This window comes from Lotus japonicus, chromosome 6, assembly GCF_012489685.1.
Source record: "Lotus japonicus ecotype B-129 chromosome 6, LjGifu_v1.2".
In the NCBI taxonomy this organism is placed as follows: Eukaryota; Viridiplantae; Streptophyta; class Magnoliopsida; order Fabales; family Fabaceae; genus Lotus; species Lotus japonicus.
In genome coordinates, this window is record NC_080046.1 from 11,022,247 (window position 1) to 11,043,545 (window position 21,299).

Consider the following 21,299-nt stretch of genomic DNA (forward strand, 5'->3'; position numbering starts at 1 on the left):
CATCAAGAGTTGGAAGCATCTCATGTGTATTTCTGAATTTTTGAGAGAAAAACTGCTTAACCTCTTCCTTCACTTGGGGCGGATCTTCACACCAATTTCCATTAATAAACAACCCATTCAGTGAATTTTTTTTTCTCCTGTAATTAATCATGGCATGGAAAAACTTAGTATTTGCATCTCCCTCTCTAACCCACCGCACCCTCGATTTTTGGCATGCTAACGATTCAATCTGCTTGGCACACTTCCAGAACTGAGCCTCGTATGCCTTTCTCAATTTCAACTCAGCGTCATTAAGAACAGATTGCTCAGCCTTTTTTTCCAAATCATTTAGTTTCTCAACCACCTCCTTTTTTCTTTTATTCAGATCACCAAATGTTTCAAAATTCCAGGTCTTCAATTTATCTTTCAGGAATTTTAGCTTCTCCTTCAATACAAAAGCGCCTCTTCCATCAACCTGAGCTTCCTTCCAAGTCTCCTCTACGAAGCTTTTAAACCTCTGATCATCGAACCAGCAATTAAGAAAGCGAAAAGGCCTTGGACCCCAATTCAGAACGGATCCTCTAAGAAGTAGAGGACAATGATCTGACACATCTCTTTGCAAAACCTCTTGAACAGAACCTGGCCAACGATCCAGCCAGCTGGGGGAAACAAGAACTCTGTCCAACCTGCTCATCTGCAATCCATTCGGTCTAATCCATGTATACCTCCTACCAATTAATGGAATATCTAGCAATTCCATATCCTCAATAAATTCATTAAATTCTGCAGATTCACTGCGCTGAGTAGCTGACATCGACCCTTGACCCCTCCGTTCATCCGGCTTGCGAACAGCATTAAAATCTCCCAAGACACACCAGATATCAGCAACAATACCATTCTTCAAATTAGTCAGAGAGTCCCATAAACCTGTTTTCCCAGACCTATCGCAGGGGGCATATACATTAACAAAAGAGTACACTAAATCCTCATCATGTTTTTTCCCACTGATACAAATGAAATGCTGGCTCTTGACACAACCTGATATATGGAATAATCCTTTCCTCCATATACACAGAAGGCCGCCCCCTCTGTTGACTGCCGGCACATAATCCCAGTCGAAATCAGCATCACCCCAAATTCTGCTACATCTTCCCACATCCACCTCTTGGAGCTTTGTTTCCTGCAAACACACAAGATCCACATTAAATTGCATGATTATACCTTTCACTGTCTTCACCTTCAGGCCACTACCCAACCCCCTCAAATTTAGGCTAAGAATAATCATTGACAACCAGATTGATTTCCACCCCCCTCTTTTCTTGATTGCTCTGATTCTGCTGCATCATCCCTGTTTTCCAAATCCATCAATTTGTTTACCATCTCTCTCTCATCACCAGAGAAAGTAACGCCCAACATTTTACCAAAGTCCCAAATATTTCTAGCTTCATCCTCTCCATTCCTTATCCAGAAACCTCGGTTGCAATTTGCAATTGCAGAGTCTGATAAAGACGCACACATCGGGAAGAATTTCTGACGGACTTGCTTTCTTGCAATTGGGCAATTTAAAGAGGAACCACCAGTGGAAGATCCACCCTGAGACACACTCAAAAAGCTTTCTGCTTTGCGAAAAGGATGCTTCCAAACCACCGCTTCTCCTCTGCTATTGACCTTTGTAGAGCTAATCTCGTCTCCCAGCGGATTGAACGAAGCCTCTGAAGCCAAAGATACAGAATCGCAATTTTCTGGTTCACGCAAGTCAGGTTCAGATTGTTCCTTTTGTTGCTCAGAAACCAATTCCTCATGTTGACCCAACGACCCAAATTGGCATGAATTAGTTGAGGCCACAATTGCCCGGTCCACTTCAAGAAGCTGGTGGGGTTGGGCCACAACGGCTTGTGAGGGCCCAACATCTTCATTAACAACCACGTGAGCAAGACACTCTCCCTCCTTTAAATTCTTCTCTGCTGCCATGACAGTGGTCCCACCATTTAAATCAAAAGCCGTTTCTTGTTTGCATTCTTGACCTTTAAAATTCTCATCAGTTTCGACGTTTGCTCCCTCATCATGATCATTTAATTCCTTATCATCGAAAGCACCATTTTTTTGTTTTCCCAACGCTAGCAATGAAAATTCCGGCTGTTTCCCCTGAGACTTGTCTCTGCCAATATTTCCGGTGTGCATCACGTCATCACCTTCATCTTCATCAAACCCCCCATCATCCTCGTATTGAGACCATGCTGAAGATTCTGAATCAGTACTCTCATGTTGTTCACAGCAACGAAGGTGAACAGCCTCCCAAACGCCAATCTCCTCAACAAGTCGAACACCTACCACCATATCCCCGATCTTTATGTTCATGTTTATGAAAATAGGTTCAAGCGAGTCTGTCTTGATCCGAAGTCGTGCAAAACTTAAACAAGAAAAAGATTTAGTTTCATCAGCCACTGAGATAAGCTTCCCAGCAGACTTAACAACCTTCTCAAAGCTTGAAACGTTCCAAAATTGCACTGGCAGCCCTTCACACCGGATCCATGGAACTCTGCACTTCGGCACAGATGAAGAACTCCATGGGGATAGGTCCTCGAAAACTTCCTTCCAACCCTCCCCAGAATCCTTGATGATGTCCATTAATTCCACGCCAGCCTCCCCTGTCAACAAGACTGATAATCCACCCATGTATCTAACTCGTACCGAATGAAGACCTGCCAATACAAAACAGTCATATGCAGCTTGAATCATTTCAGGAGATTTTAGGGTGCCCACGATGCTTCTCTCCATCCATTCCTCTATATTTCCCTCCAGTTGCAAATCCTCCAAATTCCACACCCCAGGTGATTGCCTTGAGTCCTTCAGTTCATCCCTATTCCCTGCTTTTGCATCAGTCTTTAACAAGATTTGCTTGTACGATGCACCGCTACTTTCACTCCGTTTACTCTCCTTTCGTAAGATTGAAACTCCTTTGTTCACTGCCTTGTCCCGGCCACCCCTGTGAAACATGATGTTATCTCTCCCTTGGGTCCTATCTCTTCCCATCTCCTTTCCAAACCTAGGAAGATTCACATATAGTTTCATATCCCCAATGTAAATTTGATCTATCTTCCTCGCTAAGCCTTCAGGGTCTCTGACTCCCAGCATCCTAACAAACCCAAACCTCCGTCCCTCCTTATTCCTTCTTTTTGGGATGAATAAGTCAGCTACCTTTCCAAACCTTTGAAATACTCCCCACATACCCTTCTCCTCATAGTTGTCAGGAAAATGAGTGAAGAAGAATGTAGTAACCTGATCACTCCGGTGATGTCTTCGACCCTCCACCCGAGTCCAACCTACTTCTCCAGCTCCCTCTCTCTCTTTCACTCCTCTCTCTCTCATCTCTCGGAAGTGTTTCCATTTTGCATGGAAAATATATGAAATTTAAATTGATGCAGCATGTAAACCGTGTGTGCCATCTTGATTGTGCACAATTGATGCACCAAGATAAATATGCATACCCTGATATCATTGTGGGTAGCTGGGTAATACCTAATCTTATGCACACTTGAACATGTTTCGCCAGAGTTAATTTATTTTTGGGATTAAACATATTTTTCATCCCAGAACTAAAGTGAATTATTAATTTTCACCCCTCAATTAAATTTTTATTGGTTTACACCGCTTAACTTGTTGGCGGGTGTGGTTTTAGTTCCTCGAGCCATTTGAATGATGATGAAAACCTCATACGCCAACAAGTTAAGAAGTAAATTCATGAAAAATTAATTGAGAGACGAATAGGGATGACAAACATATTTAATTCATGGTGTTTTTAATAAAGCTATCTCATATGTAATGCTCGATTTAAGATTCCAATAGAAGACCTTTTGACAGGTATCATAGCTTTGGTAAGAAGACAATGAAACTTGAGATGGCATTTGTGACATGCTCTATGGAGAAAAAGACCCTGCTCTTTTGTTTCTTGACTTTCTTTTTCTCTGTAAATTTAATTTGGAACTTACAGTAGAATTTATTGTTGATTGTTTTTAAGATGAAATGCCAAGGGTGGGTCTTGCATTTGACATTGGTTTTCTCCTTGTTTAATGTATTTTCACCTTCTACTCAGTTGGATTTGGCTGATTGATTGACCAATGGCAATAACATAATTAATGAACAGAACAATTTTGATTGTTTGGATAATAACATAATTTTGTGAATTCGGTACTTGTTGATGGACACACTTTTCAATTGTCCACTCTGTACCCTGAAGAATTTTTATAATATCTGGAATAACTTTAGTGTTACTTAAAAACCCGTTTGAGCTGCGTGAATGGTGAGCCAAACACCCAATCCACTCACAGAGTTCTTCTTTAATTAACTAAAAAAAAGTTACTTTTGGGTAAGCTAATGCGTAAATGTCAAACCAAATCTGAGCACTACAACTATTCAAATGTATAGGACAAAATTAATTAACTTGCTTCAGAAGCACCCAACATCCTAGTGTTGTGCTAAGGCTTGTTCCGGCTTAAAGGACTACAAGGAAGGACTGCTATTCACAAGTGACTAAGTATTTGTTTGAACACGCTTGAAAAATTACAATGAACTAAAATAATCAAACATGCACTAATATTAAGTTGCTTCTTCTCGAATTTCTTCTTGCTCCACCGGGTAGAAACTCACTCGTTTCTGAAAAAGTGAAAATTCATATTAAGAAAGAACACATTAACTTAAAGTATCATTAGGTAATTAAGGTAATTACATAAAAATTATGTTCTACTTGTTTGAGGTTTTCGCATACACGTTTCATCAAGTCTCCAACGTGTGTTTTTCATAGGCGTATGCCAAATGTAAATGATGGCAAGTCATGTTCAATCATCATTATCAAATGAAAACTCAAGTGATAACAGTTGAAAAACATGTAAATGCATGTGCATGTTTGATCTCTACAAAGGATAAAAACCTCTTTCTAAAAGAAAAAAAAAATTGGCCGATAAAAAATGTTTGAGTACACTTCTCTCAGCTAGAATTCTCTAACAAATTTGAGGGTTGATAAAATTTGTAATTATTACCCTCATGCATTGTGGTTGATAAAAACAGAAAAAGGTTTGAGAAATACTGAAAACCCAAGACATTAAAATTAATTTTTATGTAATATGATATGAAATATCGTATTTTAATTTTGTGTACATGATTTATTTTCATATTTATAAATTATTTGAATTTTTTTTTTTAGTAAAAATAGAGTCAAAAGTCTTTTCTAATAAAATTATTTATGAAACAGTTAATCGAAATAATAATGATAACGTCTTTCATTATTTATAGCAAATTGTAAATCATTTTTTTTTAAAGTTGAAAGTTTTATTGGATGAAAATTGGTCGATAATACAAACGAAACTCAACAAAGTGAACATAGTCCCCTCCAATAGTACATAGGATAGCCTAAAAAACTAACAATTTAGGACGAGCTAAATTGATACCCGCTATTGGACAAAAGACCTTGGAATCAAATTGCTTTGGTGCACCAACAAGTAAAACTTTTGAAATACATCACCTTAAAAGCACTTGCACAAAATGCAGGATAAACCCCAAGCAATCAACAAGGATCCAAACTTGGATCAAGCACCGAACAAACCAAGATGAGAAGAGGCAACTGTCGGGGACCGAGATGAAGAACAAGCCACATATCCCAACAAAAACATAGGCATCTTGTCATTCGAGGGGACACAAATCAGAACGGGACATCGACCAAAAATCGAAAGCATAAGATCCAGAATGACACAACACCGAAAACAAACCAAGACAAAGAGGAGCGCCGACGAAACGTCCATTTTCAAAGCACAAATCCATAGGGAATCGCCAAAACCCGAGGTATGAACCACAAATCACGGGCCATAAGGCCAACCCAAAACTCGCTCCATGAAACACTACTGTCGCGACCTGCAAAGAACCCAAAAATCCAAAATGAGGAGCATAAACTTTGCCTCCAGCAACACCCTAACCCCACCATCACAGTCGCCACCGCTAGCACAATCCACAGAGTCTCGCCGAAGAGCCACTAAGCTCAACCACCGCAAACATACCTTGACCAAAAACCGAACCCCTATGGAAACAAAAACCCACAACCAAACAACCCTAGTCCCCAACACCCCCATGACAAACAGAACCAAGAAAACCGAACCGAACAACGACAACAAGAAGTAGGAGCGATGGGCGGCTACGAAAGGAGCCAGCGCAGCTAAAAGGAAATTTACCCATATCCTCCGACCATGAAGATCCTGACCATCGAGGGTTTGAATGGTAGAAGATGCATCCTCACTGGTAGCATATGTTACAGAGCCAAAACCTCTGGACCTTTGCGAATCATGGTCAACAATAACCTTTGCATCAAGAACTTCTCCTCAGCGAGAAAAAGCTTCTCGCAGGCTTGAATAAAAAACCACCAACAAAAACCTTGATAAATGACATGGAACTTGAATAACACAACAAGGGGTCTTCACTGTGTGTGTGTTGAGAATCAGAACATACAAAAAAAGCAAATCGAGCGGAGCAGGATCGGTAGAGACCAGGATGAGGCAACACCTGAAACACACATCTTCTGCAACCAGAGACGATCTGCTTCAGATCTACAAGAAGACTGATCTGCACAGAAACCAGATCCGAACGCCGAGCCATTGTAGACGAAAAATGGATCTCGCAAGTCCCCTTTGAAACGTGAAAGAGCAGGAAGCTAACGAAAGAGCGAAAGAGGAAGACAAACGAAAGGGAAATAAGAGGGAGGGTTGCCGCCTCACGGCGCCCACCCGAGCAAACCCTAAAACGAAAACTAAAAGGTAGAGAAGAAAGGAAAAGGGGGCTACGCTGTCGATAAAATCATTTCTTTTGTACTATTTATTTTTTAAGAAAGAAGTATTTGCAAGATTTTATTTTGAGCAAAACATATTTTGGTTCTTAGGGTATCTTCGTAGCTGGTAGTCATGAGACTAATCTATTGATGCTCGAATATCACAATAAAATAATATGTCTCTCCTAACAAATTCTTCTCAATTCACATATAAGTGCATATGAATAATCATATTTTACTTTAATATTTTACTATAGATAACCTCTTAACAAATATGAACACATGTAACGTAAAAAAAAAGAAAGAAAAAAACTGACTTTTGTCACGATTTTATATTTAATGGTTCAAAACTAAATGGAAACTGAGTTCGGTGTGAGATATGCTAAAAAAAATGGTAGAAAATACTAAAAAAGAAACCTTATATTTAACCAGAAAAGAAAGAAAGAAGAAGAAACCTCATAAACTACATCAAGAAATAGAAGACAAAACCGAAACTATTCATCGATCCGAGCAGTTAAGATTTGCACTATATATAATTTTAATTTCTTAACTTCCTTGGCAATTTAGCATCAACTAGTTAAAGTTGATTGCTCCCTACCATTAATATAAGTAGATAAATGAAATTTTCCCAGTTATACTTTACTTCATGATAAGACTAATCTCTTTTAAATAATAAATTAAATCTGATTAACAACCTTTTGATTCTTAAGTTAGACAATGTCACTTTTCAAAAAAAAAAAAAAGTTAGACAATGTCAAATCTTTCTGAAAAGAAGACAATGTCAAAATTTGACATTCAAATATTTGGTGATGTATAAGGTGCAATAGTTGATAGGTCTTGCACCCATGCCATACATGTCAGGGCCAATGGGATGACAACACCTGTCATGGTGGAGAATGAGAAACCTGGATGACCTGTTAAATGAATTGTTTAATTTTTTAAATTTTAATTTGATAATGACACTAAAGCCCCTTATTGTGTGCCTCATCCTTTCTCCCTCAACCTTCTTTGATCTCTTCACCTGCAACTCCGACCAACCACCTCGCGGCTGCCTTAGGATTCTGGCGCGGTGGTCCTGTTTCCTCCTCTTCTTTTTGTATTTTCACTCACCCCTTTTCTTTGTTATCCATCAACACAGCATTGTATATATCATATTTATGAAACCAAAGGACAAAAGAATATTGAGTTGTAACACATCATTGAATCTGGGATTTTTTTTTTGTAAGATTACAAGAGACGGATTGCAAACTTTAACCACAACATTATCATTGAAGTCATTTAATTTAACTGGATCAAATCAAGCTGGACAAACCATCAAAATAAAAAAACAGCACACTTAGCACAGAAAAAAAAACTCAGAGCAAAAACCCAGAAACCAAAGGTGTAAAACAAATCGCAGATCTGTGTGCTTTTGGCCAACGGATTTTCAGATTTGGGATGAGCAAGTGGGTCATCCAAATCACACATCACCAAATTGCAGAACCCATAACATAGCCGCACAAGAAGGAATTGCAAGAAACAAATCCAGGGGAAGCAGATCGAACAGATCCAGCAAAGTATGGTCGAAACCTAAAAATTGAAGGTTTGGTCATGAACTCCATTTATTCTTCTGGTTTCGCAGTGGTTGTCGAAGGGATGCAAGGATCTAGATTCTGCGTTTTTCCTGCGCCTGCGATGCGTTTTTTCGGCGTCGATCGCGGTGGTGCAAAGCTACAATCTGTGTTCCTACCTTTCCAGTCTAGGCTGGTGGCTTTGCAAGTTGGGGATGGAAAGGGAAGGGGGAGTGAGCTGGTGATGAAGCCTGAGGAGGGAGAGAAAGGAGATCTGGGTTGTTGCAGAGAGAGAAAGAATGATTTGAAGGGTGTTTTTCGTAATCTTCTATTTTTTATTTTTTTTTAGCAACAAGTCACCTTACCCACTATTATGGGTTATTTCTACTCTTGCATGGTGCAAGACCTAAGACACACTTGCACCCTAACAGCCACCCAAATATTTTTAGTTAATACAAAATATAATCCATTAAAGTGATAACTTGCAAAGTCTCAAAAAAAAAAGTGATAACTTGCATTACGTATATTTGATGATCAGAATATAGTTAATTAGTCATTAAATAATATGTCAACTTATTTACAAATTCATCCTTACCCTACAAATTTATCCTTCCCGTACTCGTTGCCACAGTAATGATATTAATATCTGTTCTACCAAATAGTACATATATCTTATGATATGTTCCTTTATGTTGAGGGTTTGAATCTCCCTTGAGTCAGTAAAATCTCAGATTGTGACTACCCTCCTCGGGGATATCTCCAAGAGTGGACCTCTGCTGATCTATGCAGCATGTGACTGGTGTCCTGCCCGGCAGTCGTGAAATAGTTTATCTCTCTTTGATTATTTTTTTTTCTCTCTATCTCGCTTTCGATTAACAAGAAAAATATGTATATCGCAAGAAAAATATATATATATATTATTTTTTCTATCTCTCTAGTGTACATCGATTGGTAGTATGTGTTGATTATTAAGACTAATATGATTAAATTAACTATCATCATTCAATAAAAATTAAAGTTGAATGCATTATTATCAAAAACAAAACAAGAAAACTTTTAGATTTACATCTCATGATGTACGTATTGCGATTGCATTTTCCTTAAAATATAAGCACTTATAAAATCCGCAAATTAAGATGAAAGAAAATTGAAGCTAAGGACCGTATCTTTGTATCTATCTACACACAAACAAAACTTTTTTGCACGTCAACATCATGCAATTTGCTCAAGTTGAATGCTTAGGAAACAAAACAGCAAACCAAAATTTCAAAGATCGGAGAAAGAATGTAATAAAATTAATAACATACCCTTTGCGGCGTGTGATCGTTGTGAAGCTCTCTGTGGTGGTCCTCCACTGTTCCACCACCTTCCACGGTGGCTTGGCTCCCCATATACAAACTCAAGATCTTTTCCGCCACTTCATCTCCGTCGTTACTCTCCTCGTTGAGCTTTTTCCACTGAGCCTTGGGCAGCCTCATTTTGATGCTCACCGACCCATTCAGGCCGGCGGGCCCACTAGATGAGGCTCTCTTCGCCGAGGAGAGGTCCGAAACGCTGCGCTTTGACAGCATGAGAAAGTCGAGCCTCTCCTTAGCGCTCATGCCATTCATGCTACGCAAACCACTTGATTGCGCCCTCCTCGGTAGCGGCGGTGGTTTGGGCTGAGCCGCCTTGGGTAGCTCCACCAAGAAGTAGATTTTCTTGGGCCTGAGCTCGTGGTGCGATTCCAGCGGCCTGGCCCGAAGCCCGAAGTGCTTCACTGATTGTGAATCCAGGAGAACGTGGCCAGGATGGTCCTTGACGACGTCGTGTGCTCTAGCAGGAGTCTTCAGCTTGAACGTTTCACCGTCTATTTTCATCACCTTTGCTTTTTTGCTCCTTCCCATGGCGTTTCCCATCACTTCCTTCTTTGTTTTCTTTCTTCAGTTTTTTATACTGTTATGGACTGTGGTTTCTCTCTTTCTTAGAGACAAAGGGTGGTGATAATACATATATATAAATTTACTATATATATAGTATATATAATGTAGCTGTCACATATATGTTAATTAGTGCTACATAAGAAGCAAGAGTTTCAAACTTGTGGTTATTTTGACGGTTACATATTGTTTAATATTTTTAAGTAAATTTAAGGATTCGATTGCAAATCTGTTTGTAACAAAAAAAAAAAAACTCTCATTTAGAGATTTAGCCAAACAAATATCAAAATGATGTCTAAACATAAAAACGAAAAAACTTTGTTAGCGCTGATTGTGGAACAAGAGATTTAATATCACATCTACTGACTATTAGTATCTGGTAAAAAAATTAAGATACTTGTATCACATAAAAACAAATAAGAGACAGAATCAAATGAATGGATGGGTGTAAATTAGTCGACATTTGGTAGGGATTCAATACAAATAACGATGAAGGACTTTGTATATTAAATAGTAGTGTGAAGCCATAGATTTTTACACGCCGAATACAGTTAAGTTTGGTGGGGTTGTCAATTCAGTGGTTATAAATCGAGAGCAAGGGCAATTTTAGCTGTTTTTTTAGAAATATTGTTTTAGTTATCATAATAAGTCATAACCTTGTTAAAAAACAGTCATAACCCAGTTAGTTATCTGATTCATTGATTGATAATTTATTTCTAGTTAACCAGCTTCTCAAATACAGAGCTAACAAAGTAACAATGCATGTTTGTGACACATTTATAATATATTTGGACGCTATTCTTTCATAAGAATCTGAAATCCATAATTAAGCTAACCACATCAGCATTTTCCCAAAATTATAATATAACTTGAGAATTAATTGTACAAATTTTTTTAAACATGTATCATAAAAATACTCTTGCATTACATTAACTGTGTTTTTTTCTTCTTCCAATATGGACTTTCTGAATCTGCGTTTCTGTCGTTTACTTTCAGTTTTCCTTCTTTTTTTTGACAGCTTCTTCTTTTATCATTTTCTGTCGGCATAAATCAAAATGTAATATTTGTCACTGATCATTCATGGAATCAATTTTTTTCTTTTTGTCTTCTTTTGTAAAATTGTATTAATTTAACCACAGTGACCAAATATTTTAAACAAAACAATGGCTGCACTAAAAGGCAATAATAATGTACAAGTTTAGTGAACCGTTGAACCTTAACCTACTAAGTAGCCAAGTCCTGTCAAGAGCCAGTCCACGGGCATATCTAAGTAGGTAGCGTTTGGTGACAGAACAAGTCGGGATAGAACAGAACGGAACGGAACAGGATGGAACAGGACAGTAATGTTCTGTGTGCTGTGTTTGGCAAACACAACACACACAGAACAGGATCGCAAAGTTAATTACATTTATACCCCTATCATGTGTAATATTTAATCAAACATAAAAAATGGATTAAATAGAATAATTTTTATGTATATATTTTTTTAACCTCATCTCCTATTACGTAAATTATTATTAAATTAATTTTATTTAAAATTAGTATAATACTGTATGAAAGATAGGTCACACCACCACTATGTTCTTCACATTAATAGACTTTTGTTATGTTGGCAGATTAATATATGCAAACAAACATGATTAATCCATATCAAACCAACAAAGGAGGTAATATATGTTGCCATGGTAATATATGTTGCCAGAAGAAGGAAGAAGAAATTTAGATCGAATTGGGAATTGCAATTGATATTATAACGATTTGCAATTGGTATTGAAATTACGAATTGGATGGTAATATATGTTGCCAAAACTTGGGCGAATTGCAATTGATATTACAAATTGGATCGAATTAACAACCGAAGTGATCGGAATTGATACAACGGTTAGATTGCAGTTGTTGATGCAGAAAAAAAATTTGGGAGAGACAGCAGAGATGGCTTGATGTGAAATAGAAGAGGGAAGTATATAGAAAAGGGAAGATGAAAGAAAAAAACCTAGGGACAATTTTATATTTTATTTGAATGTCCCCCGGTGCTGTTCCCTTCTGTTCCACAATTTTTTAGAGAACCAAAATGTTCTATTCCAAGACCCTTTTGTTCCGTTTCGTTCCCTTTTAAAAACATATTAAACACATAACAGACTCAAAATATCCTGTTCCGTTCCCTTCCCTTCGGTCTACCAAACGCTACCGTAATCTCACCAAACAACTACTTTAATGTCTGCAGTTAACCAGTCTTCTACTAAGCAGCAGCAAGGTCAAATGTAAATAATTGAATAATAATATTCCTTACATGAAAATGATAGGTTCCAAATCTTTAAATGATTCTAATTAATGTATATATACTACTCCCAAATGAGAAAATGATTATGGGGGCTTCTGTCCCAAAAGCTTCCTCACAATATTTCCAATCATTTTTATGAATCATTTCTTCGGGTAGAACAGACATTTGACTTCTATAATTTCAAGATTCGACGATCCTACATTTCAACAGACCATAACCTAACAATACACTCACTTCAACGAGAATGAAAATATGCACCAATCAAACTTCAATAGGGGTATAGAGGCTTATAGCTTCGACCAACCATCAACCAAATATTGGCATCTTTTGACGTTCACATTTTGCAGAAATTAGTAGAGGTGTAAAAATTAAAAATAAACGATAAGGACATGATAATGATTTAGAACACCTCACTCACGGGTTTATGAATCACACACATTCACTCAAGGTATCATACACAAGGAGAGATTAAGATAAAAAGTAAATAAACTTTCTTTTTTTAATCATAAAATTGGGCTAAAGGCCCAAAAAAACTAACACAACTAAAAGAGTATTTTTTAGTGGCGGTTTTTTTTTCAATTTGTGGTGGCTACCACTAAACATTTACGTGGCAATCACCGTTTCCACTACCTTCTCGGATGCCACAACTGTATTTGTGACGGTTTTTACCCAATCGCTAGTTTTACATGTCACGATAAGTTCTGGTGGTTTAAGACCGCCACAAGGACAGCCACAAAATGCTTTAATGGAAGATGGTTATAATTGGAGTGAAATTCATGTTCTTGAATCATATTGCTATCAACTTGAAAAGAGGAATTTTGATTCTTTATAAATTTCATATGCTAAAATTATATAAAAGTCAAAGAAGTGACCATTAAATTCTCTATAATACAAAAGTCCCATAAAAAGTGACCATTATATTCTCTATAATATGAAAGTGTCAAGTCTCAGAAAAAGTAACCATTATCCTAGTGCCAAGATTTACCAATCAAAGTCTTGCTATTGTCGTAACCCAACTTAAAAGCTAAGAATGCCTTGGCAACCACAACAACGCAATTACCACAAAATGCTAAGAACACCTTGTTCATAATTTCCTCCAAGTATGAAATTCTGAATACATAAGAATATTATGTTCTATACAAGTTTAAAACACAATATATTTTTCAAACATAATTGCTACCTAATGAAGATCCTCCTTATTGTGTTGGATTAACCTCCTCATTCCCTTAATCTAGTGAAAGATATAAACTGTGTGATTAAGAGTATATCACATGACAACTTAACCATAAATGTAAAAATTGTACTTCATAACAATTGTAAGAATATAATATTATTACCATTTTAGTAAAATTCCCAAACAAAGGTCCCAAGTTTGCAGTGATATGTCCTTCCTTCATTTGCATGTGTGCAAAAATTATAGTTTACCGTGTCTTAATATTCTCATCTGAGGCTGCTAACTTAGTCTTCAGAAAATTAAGTTCTTGATTTAGTTGAGCATATTCAGTTGAACTGCTAGAGTTTATTCCACTAGATTGTATGGTAGTGGATCAAGGCAATACTATGAAGAGCTCTCACACCTTGTCCTCGCACATATCCAAAGTGATTTGGCCCCAAAACTTTGGCAAGAGCGTCATTTTTTGAAATAACGAAGGAGTTAAGTGTTTGGCTTAGCTCTTGCTCAGCCATGTTGGGCCGCAAGAGGATAAAATCGGGGTATCATCCACATTGGACTAACATGAGCAAATCCCAAGTGGATTAGACACCACATCTTTCACCCAAAACCTTAAGGCATTAAGTGTATGGGTCCTCTCACTTATAAAGTGCTCATTACTCCTCTAATCTTCCAATGTGGGACTTCTTACTCACACTTGACATACCAACAATCTCCCCCTCAAGTGTGAGTCCATCTCAAGTGGAAACCTACAAGTACTTGCACCGCCGTTGGATATCCATCAACGGGACACACCACCTGATCGCACTAACCATCAGCTCTGATACAACTGTTGGGCCGCAAGAGGATAAAACGGGGGCATCATCCACATTGAGCTAACATGAGCAAATCACAAGTGGATTGGACACCATATCTATCACCCAAAACCTTAAGGGATTAAGTGTGTGGGTCCTCTCACTTATAAAGTGTTCATTACTCCTCTAATCTTCCAATGTGAGACTTCTTACTCACACTTGACATCCCAACAAGCCAGCACCTCTATGTATTTTAGATTGATGGCACATTAAAATACAGTTTTTAAATTCTTTTTTTCATACAATAGAAATTGCAAATCAGCAGATTTTCAATTCAGATTTTCATATTTCCTAAGTATGAGATGTTTTATTACTTTGAAGAAAGAGAATACAGGGAAGAAATCACATAAAAGATTTTTCAAAGGTAACTTTGTAGGATTTCTGAAACAACTTATTTTTCTAGCATAAAGTTTTAGATTTTTGACTCAATCTGTCGCAAAGAAAGAAAGTTTTTGAGATAAATAACTCCCAAGCAGACAAAACATTTAGGGAATTGTTATTCAGACCCACCCTCTCCCTATATCTATTCAAACCCCCCAAAATGTGTGAATTATCAAAAATGCCCTTAATGAAAAAAAAATTCCAAACCCATCAACCTCTCCTCTGCTCCCACCACCACAGACGCCATCGTCTTCGTCGTCGCTGTCCGCCAACACCGTCGTTACCGTCCGTCGCCGTCTCTTCTCTGCTACTGTTCGTCGTCGTCTGTAAAGGTAACTGCTGCATTTCCCGATTCAGATTTGTCGCGTCTTAAACGTGCGTTACAAACTCTCATTACAAGCGCGTTTGTAACAGTCTTGTTGAGTGCGTCATAGAGCGTCTCCAACGCAGTTTGTAACTACGCTTTGTCGTTGATTTTTTTGTATTGACGCACCATCAAACAGCGTCGACGTCGCACGCTTATAGTGCGGCGTGGACACATGTTCATAGGGCGATTAATTTCAGTTCAGAACCAGTAAATCGTTTGTGTACCTGTTCATTTCAGAATGAGTTTCCCTGAATCATATGAAGTGGATATGCCTAGAGAAAAGGTACCTGAAAACAAAGTGGAAAAAAGACAGTTAGCCAACGTAAATGCCAGCGATGATGTGCCAATTGCCGCGGACTACACAAAGCAATTTACCACAGACAGCGTATTTTCATATACCTTCACTAATGAGTATAGTTGAATTGTCCTCAATTTATATATGATACCTATATGTCTGAATGTATGCAGGTTTTTGCTACTCGGGATGAGCATATGGTATGGTTAAAGCTGTAGGAAAGCAATTAGGCTTTGTGATCATTATAAGAAGGTCTGATTGCGGGAGCAAGGGTCGTGGGAGTAAAAGTAGACAGTTTGCTATATTGGGGTGCGAGATGGGTGGCAAGTACGAGCCGTACAAGCCTGAGTTGAAGCGGAAGGGGACATGAACCAAGAAATGTTATTGTCCGTTCAGGCTCAAGGTGTACATCCCGATCTAACGACTGGTCTCACGGTAACAACACGAGTCTTTTCAGCGCACTTTGTCCACACTTACGCGCTTCCCGAGAAAACTTCCCAGGAGGTCACCTATCCCAATATTGCTCCAGGGCAAGCACACTTAACCATGAAGGTTTTATGAGTTGGGCTCCCGAAAAGAAGATGCATCTTGTTGTTATGAGTAGTACCAATCAAATCTTTTATTCCATCCTCAACAGTATAGTCCCATACCTAAACAGTCTCGGAATACCTCTTGTTCGGGTGCGAGATCGGTTCATTCATGTGCCCCTCCGCCTAGAAGCCTGCCAGGAGCCGCTCCTTGTCCGTGCCTCACTACACCGGCGATCACTCCCCGCCCTCGTCGGCCCCGGGTGTCACAGGTCCACCAGCTTCCGCTTGGTTCGTCCCCGAACCACACCGTACTGGGAGAGGTCGGCTCTGATACCACTAATGTAAGACAAAGGGCGCTGAAAAGACTCATGTTGTTAGCGTGAGGCCAGTCGTCATATCGGGATGTTACACAAGGCGAGACGTACATCAGAAGATGGTTTGTGGAGGTTGATTGTTGTACGTGGAGACCACAACCATAAACCAGCTGAGAATCTGCATGGCCATGCCTATGTCGGTCGCCTTACAAGTGAAGAAAATGATATGGTGGTTAAAATGGTTGACAACAAAGTCAAGCCAGGTAACATGCTGCTGGCATTGAAGAGTGTCAACCCTCAAAATCTGACTACATTAGAGATTGCAACAATAGACAAGTGGTTAAGCATGCTTGATATAGGCCACATTATTGCTACATTGTACCAGATTTTGTTCGTGACCTTGTCAGCTAAGGGGCTTCACATACCTTCTCTCAATGGTCCAGTGCCACATCCGTCAGAGTACCAGATTGTATGTTTGCTCCTTGTCAACAACAACCATTGGGTGAAGGTACTTTTCATTATTATATTTAGTATACATTCACATTACATAACATTATTAGCTAATTAACAATATAAATCATCATCTTTTAGGCGCAAATGTCAAGTGACTTTCCTTTGTCGTTGATTAATCCACAATGGCGCTATCATTGTACTGTTGAAGCTCGTGGTTGGGAGCGACCATACCTGGATCACATGGCTAGATTTGTGGAGAACATACCGCAGAGCGATGAAGTCGTAGATCTCGTTGATAGCTAGTTTATTTATGTTGTAATAGATTTGCAAATTGCGGTCGTTGTTATAATGTAACAATGTAACATTATTATAATAATGTAAGATGGCCATTATCTGTTTAATTTCCTGGAACATTGCCATTATCTGTTTCTGTTTTATGGTTGTGTGTGTGTTTCTGTTTTAGTTTCTGTTTCTGTTATTGTCTGTCAAGTTTCTATTATATGTCGCGTACTGCAAGTGCGTCTCAACCGCACTTTGACCATGTGTCTCAGACGCATTCAGAACGTGCGATAAAACCTGATGGTAATAACTTAGCGCACCTTCTACGAGCGTCAACGACGCTTGTTCATGGTGCACCTTCACTGCTCTTTGAAAAGTGCAACAACACGCTGACATCTCAGAGTGCGTTCGAAAGGGGTATTTTCGAGAATCTAGTATTTCCTTAGGTCTGAATAGATGTTGAGGGGTCTGAATAACAATTCTCAAATGTAACACCCCGATTTCGGTGGCGTCACTTTAGTAACCAAAAATAAACTTAATGCGGAAAAACGTGAATATTTTTTTTTTGATAATAACTAAGACAAGACTGAATTAAATAAAACCCAACAATAACAATAATCAGAACTAATATACAATATATAAACAGCTCCCGCTGTAGTAGTAACCTCGTCACGAGTAAACCTCCAGTGACGGAAAGAAAAGTGTAACGCCCGAAGGCAAAAGGTACAATCCACAAGAAAGGTCAAGTGTCCGCAACACCATCCCTCAAAACTGAGAATAAGCTGGCCCATCGGCCTGAAGCAAGACCTCCTAAGTCCAACCAACTCTCTGTGATTCCCGTAAAGAAACCACACAAAAAGCTATAGGTGGGAAACTACCCTGTCCCCAAAGAAAACAAATGATGTTCAGAGCTAAGACTCTACTCCTACACTAATCCCATCTCGAGGAGCTCACACCAGCACTAAAACCTACATGCTAGCATGATCGTCGCCCGAATCTGAATTCAGAATGACCTAGTCTAAGTACACCATCCGTCCTCCTCTCGCTACCGCGATGCGCTCCTGTTCCAGCATCTCAACTCTAGTTCCCCCCGAAGGGTGAACCATCATGATCTAGACCGTCGTGGACATCTGACAAAGGGCGTTTGTCCGCCAAAGCACACACAGAAGACGCGAGGGTCAACTCCAAAGAATTATGTAAATAATAACATCGATAGATACAGATAATAGAATAGCCACTTAGGCTTATAGCTAGGGATATTATTCTTAGGGTTGCATGTTCCATAATAACATAAACGCAATAAGAGCAGATAGCATGTTCCAAATAGGTTTAACAATTACCAATCACACTCAACAACTAAATTAGTATGCATGTTGCATGATATGTATGCAGGTTAACCCAGTCAACCAATATGCAATCCGGAACGGATGGACATCAACGGATCAGCCCTAGCACCAGCCACGGTGGGACCATTTCGGCCCGCGTGCCTCTTACTCCAACGACAGCGGTAGTCAGATCAGCCGTAACCCGTAGGTCTGCCATTTCGGTCTGCTACAAGAGACGTCTACAGACGCTCTTTCACGGAAATCCGGGTCTTATGACCATTTTGGAATCCGACGAGGTCCAGAGTACGTCCTGTGTTAATACCTCATTAATGTTGCATGAATGCAGGATGATTAGACAAACAACATCTCCGAATCTCACTCGACACGTCGCCACGTGTTCTAGGTAAATTAAAGTCTCTAAAAGCTTACCCTAAGGTAAAGTCGATTCTGCGACAAAAGACACTTCTTCACGACAACACATAATCCACGATGATCTCCAAATCATCCGACTCATCTCAATCCGATGGTCACCACTGCTCAACGAGCACAGAGTATCACACTCTCGGAAACTAACGGTTTCCCGGACTTATCCCCAGGATAGCCCAACAACATAGCTGCTCCAACAGCACAACAACAACCGCTGCTCCAACAGCACAACAACAACACATACTCAACGCCTCTCAATTTTCTCAACACTCGGATCCGACGACACTTCTCGTTTTCCAAAACTAAGATTTGCAACCGAAGCTTCCTTTCGAGTTTGTTATCGTTACTTAAAGATTTAGAGGTTGTTTAATGTCTTATGAGTTTTCTTTACAAAATAGTATCCTTTTAGTCTTATCGCAAATCCTATCAGTTCTCGGGATCTCCTAATCCCCAAATGACTCCAGAGAATGTCTCGATCCATACACATCATAACAAGGCCCGAATCTCATTCGTCCTATCAAACTTTCTCAAAACTCTCAAAATAAAATCGGCATGACCTGCCCGCAATCCTCACTAATCAGAATCTCAGATTTCATTACAAAAGCATGATTAACTCATCACAGTCAACAACATGTCATATAACAATACATCTCATAATAAACACATAGCACTTAGCATATAAAGCATGCACCACACATCCTAAATTACCCAATTAGCACTTAGCATGAAGATTCAATCTCAAAAGCATTCAGTAGATTCATCATCTACATTGTCAGCCGAAGCCTCAGAAAACATTTTCCAATCACACACAATCCAGTGCATAAACAGTAAACAATGTCGAAAGCATCGACCCTAAGTATTAACTAGAGATTCAGTGAGAAGCCCTCACCTGTAGATTCTCCAGGGTGAACTTCAAACTCTTCCTCACAAGCAAAGCGTTGCTCCTCAGGAAATTCCTCAAAAGTTCCTTTAAAGCAAAACCACAGAAATACTATCAGAATCTATCGAAAACTAAGCTATCAATACTTACTAAGGTTACTCGAAGTAATCTATACTCTAAGGTACGATAATCTAGCGCGAAAAGACAAGTTTTCGGAAAAGGAAATTTCCTCCTCCCCCTTTAATAGGTTCGGCCACTTTGTGCAATTATGGGGCTCGATTTTTCTTCGATCAAACTTGGTTCCTATGCTTTCATAAGCCGTAACTAAGGGTATTCTGAACTCGGAAAAATTATCGGATCAAAAACTGTCGCAGGGGTATTTTGGTCATGATTTTTAACTTAGGATTTTCAAAACTGAAATCCCAAAAATAAAATTTTGCAGGGACGTCACCAACGACGTTTATGACAACTAATCCTACTAGCACTAAGCTAAGGCGATAGTTTTCAGCCTAAAGGTTGAAGCTTTACACCAAAAACTCCAAAAATGGGTATTTTAGGTTCAAATTGATTCCGGCGGAATTCCGGCGACATAACGGAAAATCTAACCCGGCAGAAGTGATCTTGGGCGCATAAGGAAGAGGTTTAGAATCAGAAATGAAAGATTCAGGATAGTTTTGCAAAAACCCATAAACTATCCACTCAGAAAACTCTACAGAAAAGCTATGGAAAAAGCGATCGGAGGTAAGGATTAGCGACTATACCTCGAAGCCTTGAAGTAGCAACTGATTGATCGACGATCAAGCAAACGATGAAGAAAATCTTCTCTTCTCCCTCCCTTGTAGAACTCGCGGCCTTGATGAAGAAAATGGAGGAAAATTTGAGTTTTTCTTCCTTTCTTTGCTATATATAAAGGTTGGAAATTCGCGGGAAAATGAAAGTTTCGCGAATCTGATTTTTCCGGCGTCATTCTCCGTGAATTATTAGATATGTTTTGCCGAAAGAATTCCAAAACTAAAATGAGGTCTCTTTGTATTTTTGGCAACTAAAGCATAGTCGGTATAAAACTATTTTACCCGATAAGTTGCTTTTTGCATCGAATGTCGGAATAGAAAACTTCCTTATGAAGAAAGATTGAAATCATCAAGAGAAATGGGTGTACGCGTGTAGAATATTCATTTGAAGCTCTGGATAGAAAAAGTCTTCATTGTCGAGAAATTCTAGGGTTTTGAAAAACCAGGGTTTCGTTCTCGGCAAACTTCCGATGATTGGAATCGGACGTTCGTAGATCCTAGAGTTTCGCCTCGAAATGATGGTGATATATGGAAAAAGAGAAGTTCTAACATTTCTCTGAAGATTTTTTGGAATTAACTGCCAGCGTGCCTAAAAGTGAAAATTAGCTATATACTAGGGTTTCTGACCTAGGTTTAAGCGTGTAACGATCGTGCTATAACTTTTATCGATCATACTGCAATCCTTGAACTTTTCCT

At 38.9% G+C, this 21,299-nt stretch overlaps 2 protein-coding genes across 2 annotated transcripts; one reads left to right on the forward strand and one right to left on the reverse strand.

Moving 5' to 3' along the window:
* Positions 1–4,358: 4,358 nt before the first annotated feature.
* LOC130726240 (uncharacterized protein At1g66480-like) lies at positions 4,359–10,318 on the reverse strand. Its single transcript, XM_057577477.1, has 2 exons — positions 9,645–10,318; positions 4,359–4,632 (listed from the first exon to the last, which is right to left on the reverse strand). Exons 1-2 carry the CDS (start codon positions 10,233–10,235, stop codon positions 4,576–4,578), a joined length of 648 nt encoding a protein of 215 aa, XP_057433460.1. The 5' UTR covers positions 10,236–10,318; the 3' UTR covers positions 4,359–4,575.
* A 6,219-nt stretch (positions 10,319–16,537) lies between these two features.
* LOC130724892 (uncharacterized) lies at positions 16,538–17,205 on the forward strand. The gene is made up of 2 exons (XM_057576160.1): positions 16,538–16,957; positions 17,041–17,205. The coding sequence occupies exons 1-2, from the start codon at positions 16,538–16,540 to the stop codon at positions 17,203–17,205; spliced, it is 585 nt and encodes a 194-aa protein (XP_057432143.1).
* Positions 17,206–21,299: the final 4,094 nt, after the last annotated feature.